This window comes from Carassius auratus, chromosome 39, assembly GCF_003368295.1.
Source record: "Carassius auratus strain Wakin chromosome 39, ASM336829v1, whole genome shotgun sequence".
Taxonomy (NCBI): domain Eukaryota; kingdom Metazoa; phylum Chordata; class Actinopteri; order Cypriniformes; family Cyprinidae; genus Carassius; species Carassius auratus.
The window spans coordinates 6,936,448-6,954,465 of record NC_039281.1 but is presented as its reverse complement, the minus strand read 5'-3'; the positions used below and the strand labels follow the sequence as shown (position 1 = coordinate 6,954,465).

The following is an 18,018-nucleotide window of genomic DNA, read 5'->3' as shown; positions in this document are numbered from 1 at the left end:
TTTGCAATGTGTTTTAATGTATTATACTTTCTTACGATGTGACAATGAATATAAAGGTATTATAATGTATTGTAACTCTGGTTACAAGTATTCATGAAATTATACAATGCATCATAAGGTGCATTACAGGACTTACTTAATGCATTAAAACTATTTTATAGTGCAATGCATATAAAGGCTTTAATTTTTTTTGTTTTTTTTTTTGTTTTTTTACACAGACTATTGGATATATACATTTTACAAGAAAATCCTATTTCATTCTTTCTACTTCAAAATCTAATGTTTAATTCAGTGTTACTAGCAGTTTGTTTGTAATCGTGAAACTGACAAGCAACTTCTTTAAAGAAAACTGTTTGGTTGAACCTTGTGTCTGATGGATCGGCAAGAAGCAAATATCCATTTTTAACATATTCTTTCATTTCTACCGTGAAATAACCACTGTAATCTTGAAATATTTGCTTGGTTATCCCTAGAGCTCATGTGAATTTGTTCTAGATCGTCAGGCGTGATATTACAGTGCCGTCTGAAGCTGTCTGTCTGAAGAAAGCAAAATCATTGACTTGGCGGGGGGCACAAAGGTATTTTGGATGAAGCGTTTGTTTTTACCTGAAGGATGAGGCTGTGATTGATCTGCGAGAACATCGGTGGGTTGTCGTTGACGTCAGAAACGGTCACAGTCACCTGGACAGCAGAGGATAAAGGGGGATCGCCTTCATCGGCAGCTTGCACGGTTAATGAGTAGTGTGTTATCTGAAAGGCGAGGGGCCATGTCAGCAGGATTATGGAGATATGAACATCATCATGTTCAATAACAGCAGTCAAATATGCACAGTAGTGATTAAATTGTTCAACTGTGATCAGAGGATTCAAAAGAAACAACTAAACCCCTGATAAAACAGGTGAGTACGTGTTCTGGGCGCGAAGTGAAGCTCACCTCTTCCCTGTCCAGCATGGAGCGCACAGTTATGTGGCCGGTGCGAGGATCGATGCTGAACTGCTGCTGTGGATCACCGCTCACAATAGAGTAGATGATGAAGTTATTTGGAGGCCCATCAAGGTCGACGGCTCTTACCTGAGACAGATGCACAGTTAGTGAAAGGAAGATGAGCACACCTGTGTGGTATTAACAAAGCTTCAAAGCTCTGGATTAATGCAGATTCTTCTAATCTAGTGGTCTGCATCAGACACAGCTAATGTCACAACGAATAGCGGAGCAGACTGTGAGTGCTCATATACAATCACCATTAGCTGATTGCTCCATTCAAACTGTTTGTCTGATTGCTTAAGTGACAGATGCAGTAAATCATTCCCTCAACAGCTGCCACAATAGTTTGCCTCAATCCCGTCCCCAAACTGACAACAGTTGGATTTAATTTGCTTCATAGAATGCAATGGAGAGAAAGTCTGAGTCACCTTACATTTGAAGTCAAAGGCAATATGATAACAGTCCAGAAACGGCACATAAAAAAAAAAGTATTTTTGTCGTTTTCCATTAAATATCTTTCAAACAAGATACAGTAATATTAAACAAAAGTAAAATGTTATTTTTAAATATAGCTGAAATCAAATAATATATGAATATTAAATACTTAGATAGGTAAAAATTGATAGCCTGAATGTACTGTAAGTCGCTTTGGATAAAAGCGTCTGCTAAATGCATAAATTTAATTTTTTAATTTTACATAAAATTATTTCATTTAGCTGCCAATGCAACATTTCAAATTTTCGTATTAAAATTACTAAAACTAAATGAAATTAATTAAAGCTAAATAGAAATATTGAAAATATTAATAATAAAAATTACAAAAAAAAATCATTAAATCATTAAAAACAAGAAATATTAATAAATAGTATAATTGCATAGATTGCTTAATATTTTTACACTGTATTCATTTGTTTCTTTTTTTGTTTACAAGTTACATAGTTACATAGATACTGTTAACTTGTTTTCATAAAAATTACTTTTTTTCAAGACAAGGTAGAAAGAGAATGGAGACCATAATTAACCATATTAATATGCAATTTTGTATCTTGATATGAAGTATATCTTGATATAATATTTTTTTACTTGAAAAACTAAGAAAACGATATGTTGTAGACCAGCTTCAGAAATAACGCAGTCAGCTTTAGCCTTATTTTTTAAAGTTTGATCACTGGATGTTCAGTGTCAGTTAAGGGAAAGCATAATACCTGCAGAACCATGTCCCCGGGGGAAATGTCCTCTGCAATCACGCTACTGTAGCTGCTGCGGTTAAAGACAGGTGGGTTGTCGTTGACGTCTGTGATATTGATGATAACTGTGGCAATATCACTGAGCAATGGTTTGCCCCTTGCTCCCTCCACTGACAGGTAATACTCGCGGCAGAGCTCAAAATCCAGCGCAGAGTTCAGCGACAGCAAACCTGTGGCACAAAACAACAAAATCACATCCAGACCTGGCCCATCTCTTTATCAGTTTTCCAGCAAAAAAAAATGGCAAAGAAAAGTAAAGTTTGTTCTGAAACCTTTTTTTAATACTGGATTAAAAATACTAATTACAATGCTGGCAAAATACTAAATATATTGGGTTAAATGAGAATTTCCCCCGTGACAGAAGCACGTTACCAACTGATCGGAGGGTTTTGGAGAAGATACATTTGTTTCTAATGTGTCTAGTTTGTAAAGTGCAGTAATGAAATATTTATTGCTTAATGTTTCTAGATTTCTTTGCGTGTCTAACATACTGTATGCTTAGTGCAGAATAATGCTGACATTAACTTCTTCATGAGTCTGATTCTGGATAGAGGTTTTAAAGCATTTCAGTATAATACCAGCTGATTTTATTTTATTGCTGCATCAGCTGACCACATACATTCCAACATGATTAATAACTCTCATGTACTTCCCACTGGAGTTGGACTAAATGCATGATATCCTTTATGCAGTGTCGCCTTTTCTGTTTTTGCAAAGCAGTTGATTCCTAGAAGAAGCTGATTCATCTAAAGCATGTAAAAAGCCGGTGGGATTTGCTGTGCATTATTGGTATATGCTGCTGTTTTATGTCTCGTTCTCAAGCAGAAGAGAAAGTTTACTACCGGACCTCTTGTTGTTCTGTCTGCTCGCAGTATTAGAGTAAAACAAGACAGCACAGAACCACAAGATCAAGAATCCAGTTTGCAACAAGCGCAAAATTGCTTTCAGTGATATTTCTTCTTTATTGGTGTTGATTTTAAAGATCAAGGGCTATGTTGTGACACTTAATGGTTTTCTTAGAGATCCTCCACTGTATTATTAACATGTCCTTGGCACATGTTCTGTCAATATAGGCATGTTTGTGCTTGTGTTTGAACATAGAGCTGGTGTTGTAATGTAAGAGTGGACAGCAATAGTAATCCTTGTCTATGCAAAAAGAGCACTTGTCAATGTCAAGTGTGATGGAGATGCATCAGTGTGCTCCATGCATTTTACCACGAGTTGCTTGCTAGGGCCAAATGTGTATTTGTAGATTATTTAATTGTAAGACGCAGAATGATGCATGTTGTTATGGGAAAAAAAAAATTGGTTGGCATTCATAAAAAATACAATTAATTGCAATAGCCATCAGCATCAGACATCAGTTTATGTCCGGTCTAATTTTTATCTTTCATTTGTCTCGAATGGCTGAAGTAACTTTAAAGCATTCTGTCAGAGCATGGATCACAGCCCACTGATCTTGTCATGAGAGATGCAATGTGACACCGAACCATGGGTAATAAGATGTAAAACTGTGACATCTACTGGAAGATGCAAAAACTGGAAAATTATATTATTTAATTTCATGTATATAGTTTTCTTGGGTTACACTTTATTTTTATAGTCTGCTTTAGATATTTAACTATGATTAATTTTGCAACTACATGTCAACTAACTCTCATTAGTGTATAAGTAGACTGTTAGGTTAGGGTTACAGTCAGGGTTAATAAAAATAAGTTGACAAATACTGGCAAAGTTACTTATAGTCAGACATTAAGCAGACAGTCTACACTAATACTCCAATGACTGCATGTTGACATGGAGTTGCAAAGTTACTTATAGTTAGTAGAATGTCTAAAGTGGACAATCAAAATAAAGTGTTACCCATTCAGGAGTCTCTGGGATGACAAAATCATGTTTCTTTATCATGTCAGGATGTCAACAGTTATGAGTCTACATTATACCGTATAATAGCTCCCATTATCCTCTAATGTTGATGTGAAACATATGAAAACATATGAAAGCTTCCTAACAATAAAGGATTACTTCCATTCAGATCACAATGACAGATACTGTGTTGAGTAGCTTTGCCTATTTTCATAATTAGTGTGAGAATGGGAAGCTTTACTTGAATGAAGTTCAACACCCAGATCACAATCTGTTGAACAGACTGTACATTTATCCATCATAGCCTCATCGTCCTTAACCAATTTTTATTTTATTTTTATTTTTTAAATACACCGTTTACCTCAACTAAGGTCTGTGTGGGTGGGGGAAAATAATGCAGTTAATTAGCCTACTGTAACATGCAAAACGACTCACTTGCAAAAAATTAACCCTTGAGGACCTTTCAGTTTTAATGAACATGTAAACGTGAGTCATTAGCTAAAGCATGCAATGATATTCACATTTTTATAGTTTTTTTTTTTTCTGAATTATTTTTGAAAATGCAGCATTCAAACTGTTTTTTTAAACGCATATGAAATATTTACAGAGGCTATTTGCAGCGATACTGCCATAACTGTTAGGTAGCTGTCCATTCTCATATTTTTGTGCCCTTTCATTAAGCCCCTTAATTTAAGAGTTCTTTTGACATGTCAGCGGTGTTATGTTGTTAATCAAATTATATTCACTTTTTCACCAAAGTGGGTCAGGCGATTGTCTAATATGGTCACCAATTCTGCTATTATTTTATTTCCGTAAATCAGGGGCGTCGCTAGGCCCTTTTTAGGGGGGCTTCAGCCCCCCTAAACTTATGCCCAGCCCCCCTAAAAAATTATTTGATTAATTAATTAGTGATCGCTTCAGACCCCTTTAAAAACTCATTTGAGACGGTGGCAAGCTGCATCAAGTTCCGGCTCCTCCCCTTATCTGAGTCTGCATGGATTCAGCGCGTTTTTCAATCCACAGGGGCGCCGAGCAGAGCGAACATCAGAGAGTACAAGGTGTGTGTGTGTGTGTGTGTGTGTGCGCGTGTGTGTGTGTGCGTGCGTGTGTGCGTGTGATGTGTGTGTTCTCGCATCCAATACCAGTACGTCTTCGCTGCTTTCACTTTCAGCCTTTATCACAGTGTGACAGATGTTTTTTCTTCCAACAAAAATGAAGCGATTAACACCCATGAAAACATACTTTAGAAAACGATCATGATTTATTTTAATTTACTTTTTGAAATTGAAAACATATTATTGTGTATTTCGGCATTACATTATGCAGCCATGCAAAATAAATTATTAACGACACACATCATTGTCTGAAAGTTCTAAATGGCACAGAGAGAGAAACATCATGTGGAGTTATTTTGTTTTCTATTATTAAACATAATTTTATATTAAGTAATAATTAATCATTAGTGTATCATGATACATATATTAGAGTAAGAGTAAAGGGATCTGTGATTTTTTTTAATTTTTTTTTTAAGTAATTGATTTATAGAAGTGGCAAATTGATAATGATGTTATTTTTAATAAATATAAATAAATATATAACAGATTAAACATATTGCCAATAGACAATTACATTAATACATGTTTTGTCTATATTCTTAATGAATATTAGCTGGTTAGTTAAATGATTTGAAATGAAATAAATGTTCAGGGGCTGACCTGATGTATAACCAACCATATTGTTGATTATAAAGGCTAAAAAGCTAAAAATTAATAATAATAATAATAATAATAATAATAATAAAATATAATAATTTATATTTCATTGTAGATGGATATACAACATTTTTTTTTTGTCGTGCGGGAGTAGGTCTGCAATTGAGCAACAGTCAGGTGAGAATAGAACAGACACACACACAATACCACTGTGTTCCCAAGATTCATTGCAGTCATTGAACCCTTATGTTGTTTTAATTTTCTGCCAATTTCCATGTACATTTCATAAGAAAAAGCAGTGGTATCATCAAAGGATAAACATGAATGTCCTAATACTGAATCAGGAAGTCTTTATTGTAAAAAAATAAAAAATATAAAAAAAATATCTACATTCCCAATTCAAAATTTTCCAGTGACTGGTCACATCTAAAAAACTGTATTAGTTTTTTTTTACAGTGTTATATATGGCTCAGTCAGTACTCCTACTCCCATATATGAAATACAGGGAATACAATGGAATAGTGGATTGCAATAAGGTTAGTTGTATACAACCCTACCTTAATAGTAAAATAATATTTTTTAATCATACCCTTATTGGGGGCTGAGCCCCCCTAAAATCAAAATCTTAGAATCGCCCCTGCCGTAAATCATCTTACTCATGAATCCATCAGTGTCACTGGTTCTTACTGCATTTAATTAGGTTTAAGAGATGTAAATTAAATGTATTTATTTTTAATCCTACAATTATTCAGTTTGGCCTTGCATGAAATGAGAAAAAGGCAATATAGTAATATAGTATTATTTCAATTATTTCATGACAAACAAAAAATATTCTCATGTACAAACTGCATTTGATCTTTATAGTCAAAATGTTATTAGCTAGCGCTTTTTGGTAAGACAAGGTAAAAACAATCAGAGATGAAACCCATCAGCTCTTGTTCAAAGAAGAGTGATTTCTATTGAAATGCAGCGCTATCAGGATATACAAAAATAAGGTCAAAACATGCAAACTTCACTTACAGGAAATATTGTTGACATAACACTAGAAAAATAAGAAAAAGCTTCTGAACTGCAATAAATCATCTATTCTCTTTATTTCTTATACCATATAAAGGACTGTCTATATAGCACATCTTAAAATTAATCACTAGTCTCTTGGCACAAAGAAAAAGTCTCAAATGCAATGCATACCCAGCAGATCTGAGCTTGAGTGTTACGCGCTGTGAGACTATAAGCTGATGAGTGAAATTATCTCTAAATAGCCAACTCATTTCTGCAGAAAGCCTGCTAGCAGAACTCAAAGTTGCATTTTGTTTGACAACCTATAAAGAGTTTGGCTCAGTCCCGCACTAAAGTCCTACAGCATGAAGGCTCTGAGGAGTCGTGATAAGAGGACACGATCAATAGAGAAAGGAGAGACTAACAGGAATGAACAGATGGGAATACACAAGCTCACAAGTGTCTGTGTGGACTGAAAGCATGTCAGCACAGGTTCGTCAGTTCAACATTTACTCATACTGAAGAAAATTCCAGCTTCACACAACAGGTTTAAGCCACAGAGGATACATGGCAGCATGCTAATATAAATTGTCTGCTTTCTGCAAGTAATGATGAATCATGTTCTGTGCATGCACAACAAACATAGCCTCGAAATCATTGTCATTTTTGTAAAATTGATTAAATCAGATTGTTTTTTTGTTTTTTTTAGTAAAAAGGATAGTGAAAAATAAGAGAGTCGAAGACATATGAACGTACAGTAACACTTTATTTTAAGGACAAATTCTCACTATTTACTAGTATGTGTATTACTAGCAAAATTGCTGTTTATTAGTACTCATAAAACACATATTAAAGCCTTATTCTGCATGACCATATTTTAGATCCCTTAATCCTAAACTTTACAACATACTATTAAATATTAATAAGCAGCAAATTAAGAATTTACTGATGCAAAAGTCATACTTAATAGTTAGTTAATAATGAAAATTGTGCCTCAAAACAAAGTGTGACCAAACATTTTTAAAAACAATATTAGAACTTGTATACACTTTACAAGAAACGATTGAATTTAATCACTTTAAAATGGCCATATAAGTGAAAAAAGTACAAACATATTTTGTTTATTAAATACATGTGTGTATTAAATCCATATTCTAGTTTAAAATCTATATTTTTAAAATGTCATTAATATGTCTTGTTGAAAATAATCCCAAATCTACCTCTTAAATGTAAAGTGCTTCTAAGGGTAAAAAATGTTTACATCCACCAAAAAAGAAAGCTAAATTAAAAAGCCCTTACCTGTCACGGGGTTTATCCTGAATCGGCCGTCTTCATTGCCAGAGATGATGCTGTAATGCACAGGCTCACTTTCTGTGTCGTCTTTGGTGAGGGCTGACACACTGATCACCTCCGATCCGATCTGAAGTGATTCTGGGATCTGTACAGAGTACTCCGAGCTAAGAAACAGCGGCTGGTAATCACTCAGGACCACCACGTGTACTGTAACGGTGGCGAAGGAGAAAAGGTGGCGAGGGAGGCCTCGGTCAGTGGCTTTGACTTTCATCTCGTAAGTGGACTTGGTCTCATCAGCTAAAGATCTCTCCAGTCTCAGAATTCCTGAGATTTCATCCAGGGAGAAGAAGCCGCTCTCGGCGCCTTGAAGAGAGTATCTCACCTGTGAGTTTATACCTGAAAGAGTTATAACATTATATTCTCAGTATTTCAGTTCAGGAATAGCAGAGCAACAGACGACTAAAATGACTTTAAAAGTCTTAAAAGTAATGTCTAGTAAGATATAAATGGTTGCACTTTATTTTAAGGACCGACTTTCGCATCAATAACCTCCTAATTTGGTGCATATTAATAGTTAGTGAAATACTGTAGTTGTTAAATTAGGATTAAATGATCTAAAATATTATCATGGAGAATAAGGCATTAATATATGCTTTAGAAGTACTAATAAACAGCCAATATGCTAGAAATATGCATGCTAGTTAATAGTGAGAAATGGTCCTAAAGATAATGCAATATAATTATTTATTGGTTATTGTGGATTTAATTTTAACTTTATTTTGATAGTCCACTTTAGACATTCTGCTTGACATAAGTAACTTTGCAACTATGTATCAACTAACCCTCATTAAATTGAAACTACATATCAACTTACTCTCATTAGAGTATTAGTAGACTGTTAGGTTAAGATTAGGGTTATGGTTTGGCAGAAATGTACTTGCAAAGTTACTTATAGTCAGAAGAATATCTAGAGCATCAAGTGTATTAAAGTGTTAGCAGATATTAAGCATACTAATATGACTGCATGGTGACATTTAGTTACACAGTTATTTATCGTTAGCAGAATGTCTATCAAAATAAAGTGTTACCCCTAATGCATGCTCACACTGCAAGATAAAACCATTCTGTTCTTTGACTTTGCACATTTGAGTTATACTGGTGCTTAGAGAGAATAATGTCATTTCATCACGTGAAGACATACAGTATTATATAAAAGGCAAAGTAGTTCAAATTCACGTGAATCCCTTTGACAGTAATCAGTATGTGTACTTTACATGTTCACACACATCTCCAGGTGTGGTCTGTCCCTCCCTAATCATGTTTCTCTTTGACAGCCTTCAATCCTACTGTACATCAAACCCTGCATACCTTTAGGATTTCAACCTGCGTGTGATGGGACAAGGAAAAAAGCTGGGGGCTTTTAATGCTTTCTGAGCATTTTTTTTTTTTTGCTTTAAAGCAGCCATTCGTGACAAGAGAAACCGTACCTGTGTCTGGGTCTTTGGCATAAATGACAGCAATAGGCGTCCTAATCGTTGTGTTGTCAAACACTGTGATGTCATAATGGCTTGTGGAGAATTGTGGCGGGTTGTCGTTCATGTCTTGCACCATGAGTGTGACGTCTGCCTGACAAGAGCGGCCACCGCCATCAGTCGCTTTGACAACAAGATCATATTCTGTTTCCCGCTCCCGGTCCAAGACAGCAAGCGTGAACAGCTCTCCTAAACAACAAAACAAAAAAAACAAAGAAACTTTACTGATTGACAATAACAGGGGAGGGTTAAACACTGTGTTGTAACATGTATGGCATCTGAGACGAGCCTTGACTAGTTATTTAATTAATAAATGTGCACAACAGATCATTTACTTGGAGTTAGTGGTTTAATTTCTCTAACATGGCTACAAAAAAAAAATAGTTGCTGTTTCAGGAACTTAACACTACAGAGCTGGAAACAGTCCTTTGCTTCTACCTAAGCATTTCATGCATCGAGTACCTTGGATAAACCAATTATAACTGACTTAATAGATGTTACATTTAGATAGGATACTCTGGAAGAAAGTAGGTCGCATAAACTTATCATATATCGAATACTCTCAGTGTTTACAAGGAATTCAAAAAATGTCGAATGCCCTGGGAAAGTTGTCTCTTATCTTTGTTGTTGGTTTGATTTCCTCAAAACTGTAGTAGCAAAGGTCATCTCTAAATGTTTCTTAATTTTATTTTTAAACGGTGAATATGTAGAAATATGTAGGCGGATCTAGATCTAGAGATTAAAATTACCAGTTTTGGAGTCAAGATGGAACTTGTCTGCATTTGGTCCATGAAGAGTGAATGACACTTGGCCATTTGTTCCGATGTCGGGGTCAGAAGCAGAGATCTTCAGGATGAACAATCCCGACAGGGAATTCTCCATGATGGCCTCAGTATAAAGTAACTGGGAAAAGGGAAAATTTTACTAAATAAATATTTTCCAAATGGAGAAATTTCTAATAAAAAAGTTAGCCATCATTAAACATCATATTTTATCTTGTTTTGCAATTTGAGAACAATAACCCAAATATGTTTAAAATGCAAATGTTATTTTCATTTTAGAATTATTTATTATTATTATTTTGCATTTGTTCTCTACATGTCCACAGGGACAAAAATGCCCACAGTTGAAGAAACACACATATATCTTCTGGAGAATATCTGACTTACTTGCTCACACAAAGGGCTGTTGTCATTAAGGTCAAGAACATGGACCTCCACATTAGCAGATGTTTGAAACCTTCCATCTGTGGCCATTATCTTAAGAGTATATTTGTCTTTGTCTTCTCTGTCAAGAGGACTTTTGGAAATCAATGTCCACTCCTCCCCTACTGCCGTGACCGAGAATTGTCCCAATGGGTCTCCATCTTCAGAGATGAAAACACCAACAGTATTTGTTTAAAACCAAAATACATCACTTCACCCATGCAAAAAAATGTTTATACAACGGTCAGAGATGAAGCAAAATGTAAAATCTGAATTGTACAGCCAAAAGCTCTTTTGGAAATCAGTTTCATGAATAATGATTTAAACCTAGTAACAGACAACTGTCATCTCTGCAGACAATGAGCCATTATTTAACAACACAAGTGACTTTGCATACCTGTTATATAACATACAATCTCTCTATTTTCTTCAGACACATCTTTATCAGCAGTCGTCAGAGTGACAATGGTTTCTCCAGGCCTGCTGTTTTCAAGGATGGACCCTTGGTACAGTTCCTCTGTGAACTGAGGTGGGTTATCATTTTCATCTGTGATAGTAACCTCAACCAGTACTGAAGAGGATAGTTTGACAGTGTCACCATGATCAGTGGCCACAACATAGAATCTATAAAGCTGTTTGGTCTCAGAATCAGCCCTCTTTAAGGTAGTAATCCAGCCAGTTTGTGAATCAATGGCAAACATGTCACCAATGTCGTCTGAGTCCGGTTCAAGCGTATATGAGACTTCTCCATTGACATTTGTATCTGCATCACTAGCTGTCACTTGAATGACCGTGGTGCCAGGGGGCAAATTCTCAGCCAGGAAGGCCTCATAGGGGTCAGCCTCAAATACAGGTTGATTGTCATTAACATCCTGAACCTCTATGAGAACAGATACAAGAGATGCTACATCGGTGCCATTGTGATTTCCTTGAGCGATCACATCAATCTTGTACGTCTTGGTTTTTTCATGGTCAATGTTCTTCTGCATTACAAGAGTTCCACTTTCTTTGTCAACAACAAAAACATTTTCTTTGTTGCTGTCTATAGTGTTGCCATTTACCAAACTGTATATCAGTGGCATGTCAGTGTCAGCCTTGACTGTGCCTATCTCATATCCGATAGGGAGGTCCTCAGATGCTGAGAACGAGTACAGTGGCTCTGTAAACTGGGGTAAAGTGACCTCCGGTGGGACTACCTTCACCTGTACTGGCACAGAGGAGTTGTAAAAGGGTATGCCTCCATCTCGAGCCTTAACTTTGAAGCTGAAAATTTTATTCTCCAAACCAACCAGACTCTCTTTGACACTGACCACTCCGGTAAAAGGGTTGACCTCAATAATATCTTCCGTAACCTCTTCCGTTTCTTCTACTGTGTAAGTTACATCCGCATTTTTGCCTTCATCTGCATCATAAGCCATTATCTGTATAACCGGTGAGCCTTTGTTCACTGTGGATTGAATGGAAACCTGATACTCCGAGGCTTTAAACTGAGGGGCATTGTCATTCTCATCTGTTAGAATAATCTTTACAGTGCAAAACCCCACTCTTCCTCCACCGTCCTTAGCCATGACCTTAATTGCAATCACTCGTTGCGATGGATTTTCCCTGTCCAAAGACTGAGAAGTCACAATTTGTCCGTCTTCGCCGATATAGAACTTCTCATCAGCAAGCTTGTTAATGATAGTGTAATCGACACTGCCGTATGGACCATCGTCCGGGTCAATAGCAGCCAGTCGGATCACACGAGTTCCCACTTCTGCATTCTCTGCCAGATCTGCCTCGTAAATGTTCTGGCTAAAATAGGGGCTGTGCTTGTTGCCGTTTGTCATGTCAATGTTAACAGGGGCAGTCTTCTGAAACACACCATCGGAAACTGCAACGGTGAGGTTATAAAATGGATCCAGGTTTCTCTTGCACACATTTGAGAACGAGATAAGTCCGGATGATTCATTAATTGAGAAATACCTCCCTTCATTGCCTGACAGGATCTTATATTGGAGGTCATCCTTACTATCGGGGTCAAAAGCCTGAACTTTGATAACGATGTGGCCACAAGTGGCTTTTTCATCAAGAGAGGCCCGATAAGACGGCTCGTTAAAATCTGGAGGGTTATCATTGACATCTATGATGTTCACGATGACTTGAGCCTCACCGCTGAGAGGTGGTGTGCCTTTATCTGTGGCTTTAACTTTCAGAGTGAACTGTTGCGAGGTTTCATAATCCAATACTTGCGATGTCACCAAAGTCCCTCTTAGTGGGTCAATTTCAAAAAATTCATTTTCTTTTTCAACCAACTGGTAAGTTATATCTGAATTCCTGCCTGAATCATTGTCAACAGCCGAGACTTGTAAAACAGATGTGCCTATAGGAAGGCCTTCAGACATATCTGTAACATAAGACAGACTCTGAAAGACAGGGGCATTGTCGTTTATATCTTCCACATCAATCTCTACTTTGGCTTCGGCAAAGGTACCAGTCACCGAATCCGTGGCACGAACAGTCAAAATATGCTTTGTTTGAGTCTCAAAGTCTAGGAAATCAGTGACACTTAAGACACCTGTTTTGAAATCAATGTTAAAAAAACTTGAGGCATTGTCTTCCTCTAGATTGTAGATAAGGCGGTATCCTTCAGGATTTCTTGCTTGAACATGCAAGATTGTTGTAAATGGCTTTATATTCTCAGGTAATTTCAATGGGTAGTATAAGCTTTGAAATATCGGATGAGAACGATTTTGCACTTGGACGTACAGGGTCCCAGCTGCTGACAGACTCGGCTCACCCTCATCTGATGCCAGTACAGTGAGAACATATTTATTCACAGACTCAAAATCTAAAGGTCTGAGTAGTGACACATCTCCAAGATAACGGTCGATTCGGAAGAGGCCAAAATCGTCCTCCAGAGAAAATAGTATAGATCCATTCTCACCGGAGTCATTGTCAGTCGCTAGCACTTGAAAGAGAACATCCCCTGGTTCAATTTCATCCGATATCATCAGTGAATGAGGCAAATTGGATATTTCTGGGGCATTGTCATTGATATCATCTATATAGACCTTAACATGAGTGATATCCACACGTGGTGGATGCCTCATGTCTCGGACCTCCACAGCAACATCATACTTATCCCGTTCCTCCCGGTCAAATGGAACACCGGTGTTCTGCAGGACTCCAGACGATGGAACCACTGCAAACTTCCCATTTGGGTTCAAGACAGTGTACTGCAAGGGCTCATTCAGGTAGCTACCTGTTGCTTTCAGAACGGCTAAAATTTTTATAGAAGTACTGTTCTCCAGAACAGTGGCCACATGCATCCTGTCCTCGAACTTCAGACTAGTCTTTGTTGCATTGGTGATATTGAATTTCACTATGGTAGTGTCTTTATATAACCCATCTGAGGCTGTGATCTTTAACTCACTATGGGACTGCAGTTCAGACGAATCATTTACAGAGATGATTCCAGTAGACTGGTCTATTTTAAAAGCATTTTTATTAGTGCTCTCCGAAATCATGTAGGCCACTTCTGAATCTACATCGTGAGCTGTCACCTGGATTACATTCAAGTCTTCAAAAACCGGTAAGGTGAGGACAGTTTCATATACAGGTAAAGCAAATTTTGGAGGACAATCATTAATGTCCAGCACACGAATGTTTACTCTGCATGGTTTGGATGCACTTAGCGATGGCTCACCAGAATCCCACACCTGAACTGTGAAGACAAATTCAGGTGTTGCCTCAAAGTCAATCATAGACTTTAAGGAGATGGTACCCATGCTTGGGTCTATTGTGAACACCTTCTGAGCAGCAGGTTCAAGGATTTGGAAGATCAGAAGAGCATTTGTGTCTTTGTCTGCATCTGATGCCTTGATCACTAACGGGGTGTTGTTCTCCCCTGTTACCATGCTGTTGATAGGTGCAGACTCACTGATTTGTCCATAATAAGTGTCCTGATGGAAAACAGGGGCGTTGTCATTTTCATCTATTACATAAAGGTAAACCACTGCATCAGATGAGACTCCCGCAGTATTTGTAGCTCTTATTGTCAGACGGTAGGAGGAGTCTTGCTCAAAATCCAGTGTGTTTCGGACAGACAAGTGTCCAGAGTTTATGTTGATGTTGAACGTCCCATTGGGGTCGCCGTCAGTGATCCTGTACAGCACTGAGGACGGGCAGCTGGCGGAGACAGATAGCGCAGGGGAGCCAGGAGGCACGGCCTCACTTATCTCAGTGATGTATTCTTCGGAGGAGAACCTGGGTGGTGTGAATTCAGACAGCTTTACGGTGATGGTAACAGGGCAAAGGGCACTGCGCTGGGGAAAGCCCTGATCTGTGGCTTTTACTGTGAGGTGATACTCCTCCTGCGGAAGTTTGTCTAATGCATCAGACACACGAATGCTTCCTGTATCCTGGTCGATTTCAAAAGCACCATCTACATTCCCCCCTAGATGAAAAAGAGATAGTTTATGTAAATTTTGTGTCAAATGTCAAAACCAGATTAAATACGATTACCATTTTTTAATTGCCACCCAAGAGTTTTTATAAATCCTACATTAAAATTAAGCTTTAAGGCAAGACTTCGTTAACTTACAGTATATTTATGCTTTCAATGAAAAGTTGCTAAAAAGCAAAGGTAGCAGTGCTCCAGGCAAATGTCTTACCAGAGTGAAAGGAATAAACAATCTCTGCATTGCTCCCTGTGTCCTTATCCAGAGCTTTGACTCTTAGCACTTCAGTGCCAGTGAGTGCAAGATTACTTATGGTTCCCTCATAATGAGCAAACAGAAACGATGGGTTGTGGTCATTACAGTCTTCTACATGCACAACAACCTTCACAAAGTTCTTTTTTATTGGGATCTTCTCATCTCGCACCTGGAATGATAAAGATCATGGGTCAGTGAATGTGTGGCACAAAAGCCAGGAAGATAACCTTTGACCACGGATTGTTCTTTTTCCTTTTTAGGTACTTAATTGAGGTCAGGACTTTTTCAGGAATGTAAATCTATGGTCTTCCCTGTGCTCTGACCCTATCTATTTCATTAAGTGTGGGACCTGAGATTGACTCATGATGAACTCAAGTATGATTTAACAAGAAAAATAACCAAATGTTTTCACATCAATTTAATCAAAGCTTGTACTTAATTGTCACAGATTGCACTGGCTACTATTTCCATAAGACTTTGAGATGAGAGTCTAGTTGAGTCAAGTCAAGTGTCTCTTTACCATCACGATCAGAGTATGAGTGGAGATGGTCTCGTAGTCTAGCTCCTCTTTCATGACAAGCACACCGCTCCTTTGGTCCAGGTGAAAGTACTTGAGGCTGTCTGGGTTAAGGCTGCTGTGGATGGAGTAATAGAGTCCACTGTTGGCATCTGCATCGTGGGCACTGATGTGAAGGATCTCCTTCCATGGAGATGTATCCTCTGGCACGCTCACCTCATAGAGGCTCTTCAAGAACATGGGCCGATGCTCATTTATATCCACTACTTGAATGTAGGCCTAAGGAAAGAAAGACAAACCACTATCTCTCAGCTGTCCATTGGCTTAAAGTGAGACATATTAAAATGCTGACCTGATGACAATGGTAAGTTTTTCATCTTGCATTCTATTTGCAGAGGTGCAAGCTATGAATTTATTGACTTGGCACTCAACGTGTGATGGATTTGGCATGTGTGCTCATACCTGAGTGGTTATGGCCTGAGATCCATCTGTGACTCTGACTGTTAAGTTGTAATGAGATTTTCTGCCGGCATCCAGACGTCTAGCTTTCACAATGCTCCCTGTGTTCTTCTCAATGTAGAAGTCCTGCTTTTCATCACCACCTGAGATACAAAATTACCTATTGTTTAGATCAGTGGTTCTCAACCTACTGTTTTTTCTGAACTAACCACATAAATGTAAGCACAGAAAAGGCTGGTCAACTTGAAAGGAAGGAAAAAACATTCCTACATATTTTATTCATTAAAGGGCATGCATCCAATCAAACTTGTATATTTCTTTTTCGCTTCTCTAGCTGGTCAATTAACCATTGTTTATGTGCTAATATTTCAAAAATAATATTTAAATGTATGCATTTTGATATTACATAATTACAGGATACAAATAATAACTTATTGCAATGTTTGTATACAGACTAGTGTTTTTCATTATAAATGTATGTAACCACAAAGCTTCACTTAGGTTTATATACATGCTTTGAGCCATTGTGAGAATTACTGACAGCTAAGATTAATATTTATTCATATCAATATTATATTCATATTTTGAAGATTAATCCATTATAATGTTTGATTTGAAGAGAACTGTTTTTTTTTGTGCAATTTTGGGTCAACACTCAATGTCCAAAGCAAAATCTGCCAAGTTAGAAAACCACTAGGCTAGAATAACATGTTTCACACATCTGATGGTTTACCATCAACACCCGAGTGAACCTTTGTGGGTGAACCTGTGTGGATTACTTTAGGGCCAAGTGAGTAACATGAAGTGTTGTGACAGTATGATTAAGGTGAATTATAATAAAGGTACAATCTTCAAAAAAAAAGGCTTGATGAAAAGCACCAGCATACGGTAGATTTCACATTTCAAAATATGGGAACAATCACACAATTGCTCTCTAAAGCTCAAATGAGGCTGTGCTGTTATGCCCATCCTGGTACAATAATGACATGAAGCAAGGGCACTCCTGTGACACTTCAGATCAGAACTATTGTTTGAGGGAAAACATTTGGCACATGTATAAAAAGACCAGACGTCTTACTCAGTGGGGGTAAATTCATGCTTGCTTTAACAGATGGTGTTTATTAAAAAATCCACCTATTGAAGGCCTTCTGGTCCTGATTTATGTTTATTTGCAAACTTTACAAAGCAATCCTCAACTGGATTTATCTCTTTCCTGAAGATCAACCATATCTAATACTGGCCTTGGTTGAGATATATTCTGAAGAAATGTCTGATTATTATTATTTTTTTAATTAATACATAATTGACTTCTCAAGGGTTGAAAAAGCTGCTACAGTGAAACAAAGCCTTAAATGATGAAAAATCAAGGTTATGTTTAAAGTAAAGCACACTAGAGATGATTTTATGCAATCATGCAACTTCTAACCAACACTGCACAAGATTCAGACCTTATATTCTCATCAAATATGAATATTTTTCCTGCTATGTAAATTAATGCTTTTAATA

General features: G+C 37.3%; 1 protein-coding gene across 1 annotated transcript in view; it reads right to left on the bottom strand.

The window, feature by feature from the left end:
* The window catches only part of LOC113057816 (protocadherin Fat 2-like), a 47,532-nt gene that overhangs the window by 16,408 nt on the left and 13,106 nt on the right, over positions 1-18,018 (bottom strand). Inside the window, exons 7-17 of the mRNA XM_026225344.1 lie at positions 16,516-16,655; positions 16,057-16,332; positions 15,495-15,705; positions 11,237-15,277; positions 10,804-11,000; positions 10,384-10,537; positions 9,590-9,823; positions 8,109-8,498; positions 2,191-2,402; positions 935-1,072; positions 607-750 (exon numbers count right to left, since the gene is read on the bottom strand). Coding sequence (XP_026081129.1) covers positions 607-750; positions 935-1,072; positions 2,191-2,402; positions 8,109-8,498; positions 9,590-9,823; positions 10,384-10,537; positions 10,804-11,000; positions 11,237-15,277; positions 15,495-15,705; positions 16,057-16,332; positions 16,516-16,655 — 6,137 coding nt within the window. The remainder of the gene's footprint in view (positions 1-606; positions 751-934; positions 1,073-2,190; positions 2,403-8,108; positions 8,499-9,589; positions 9,824-10,383; positions 10,538-10,803; positions 11,001-11,236; positions 15,278-15,494; positions 15,706-16,056; positions 16,333-16,515; positions 16,656-18,018) is intronic.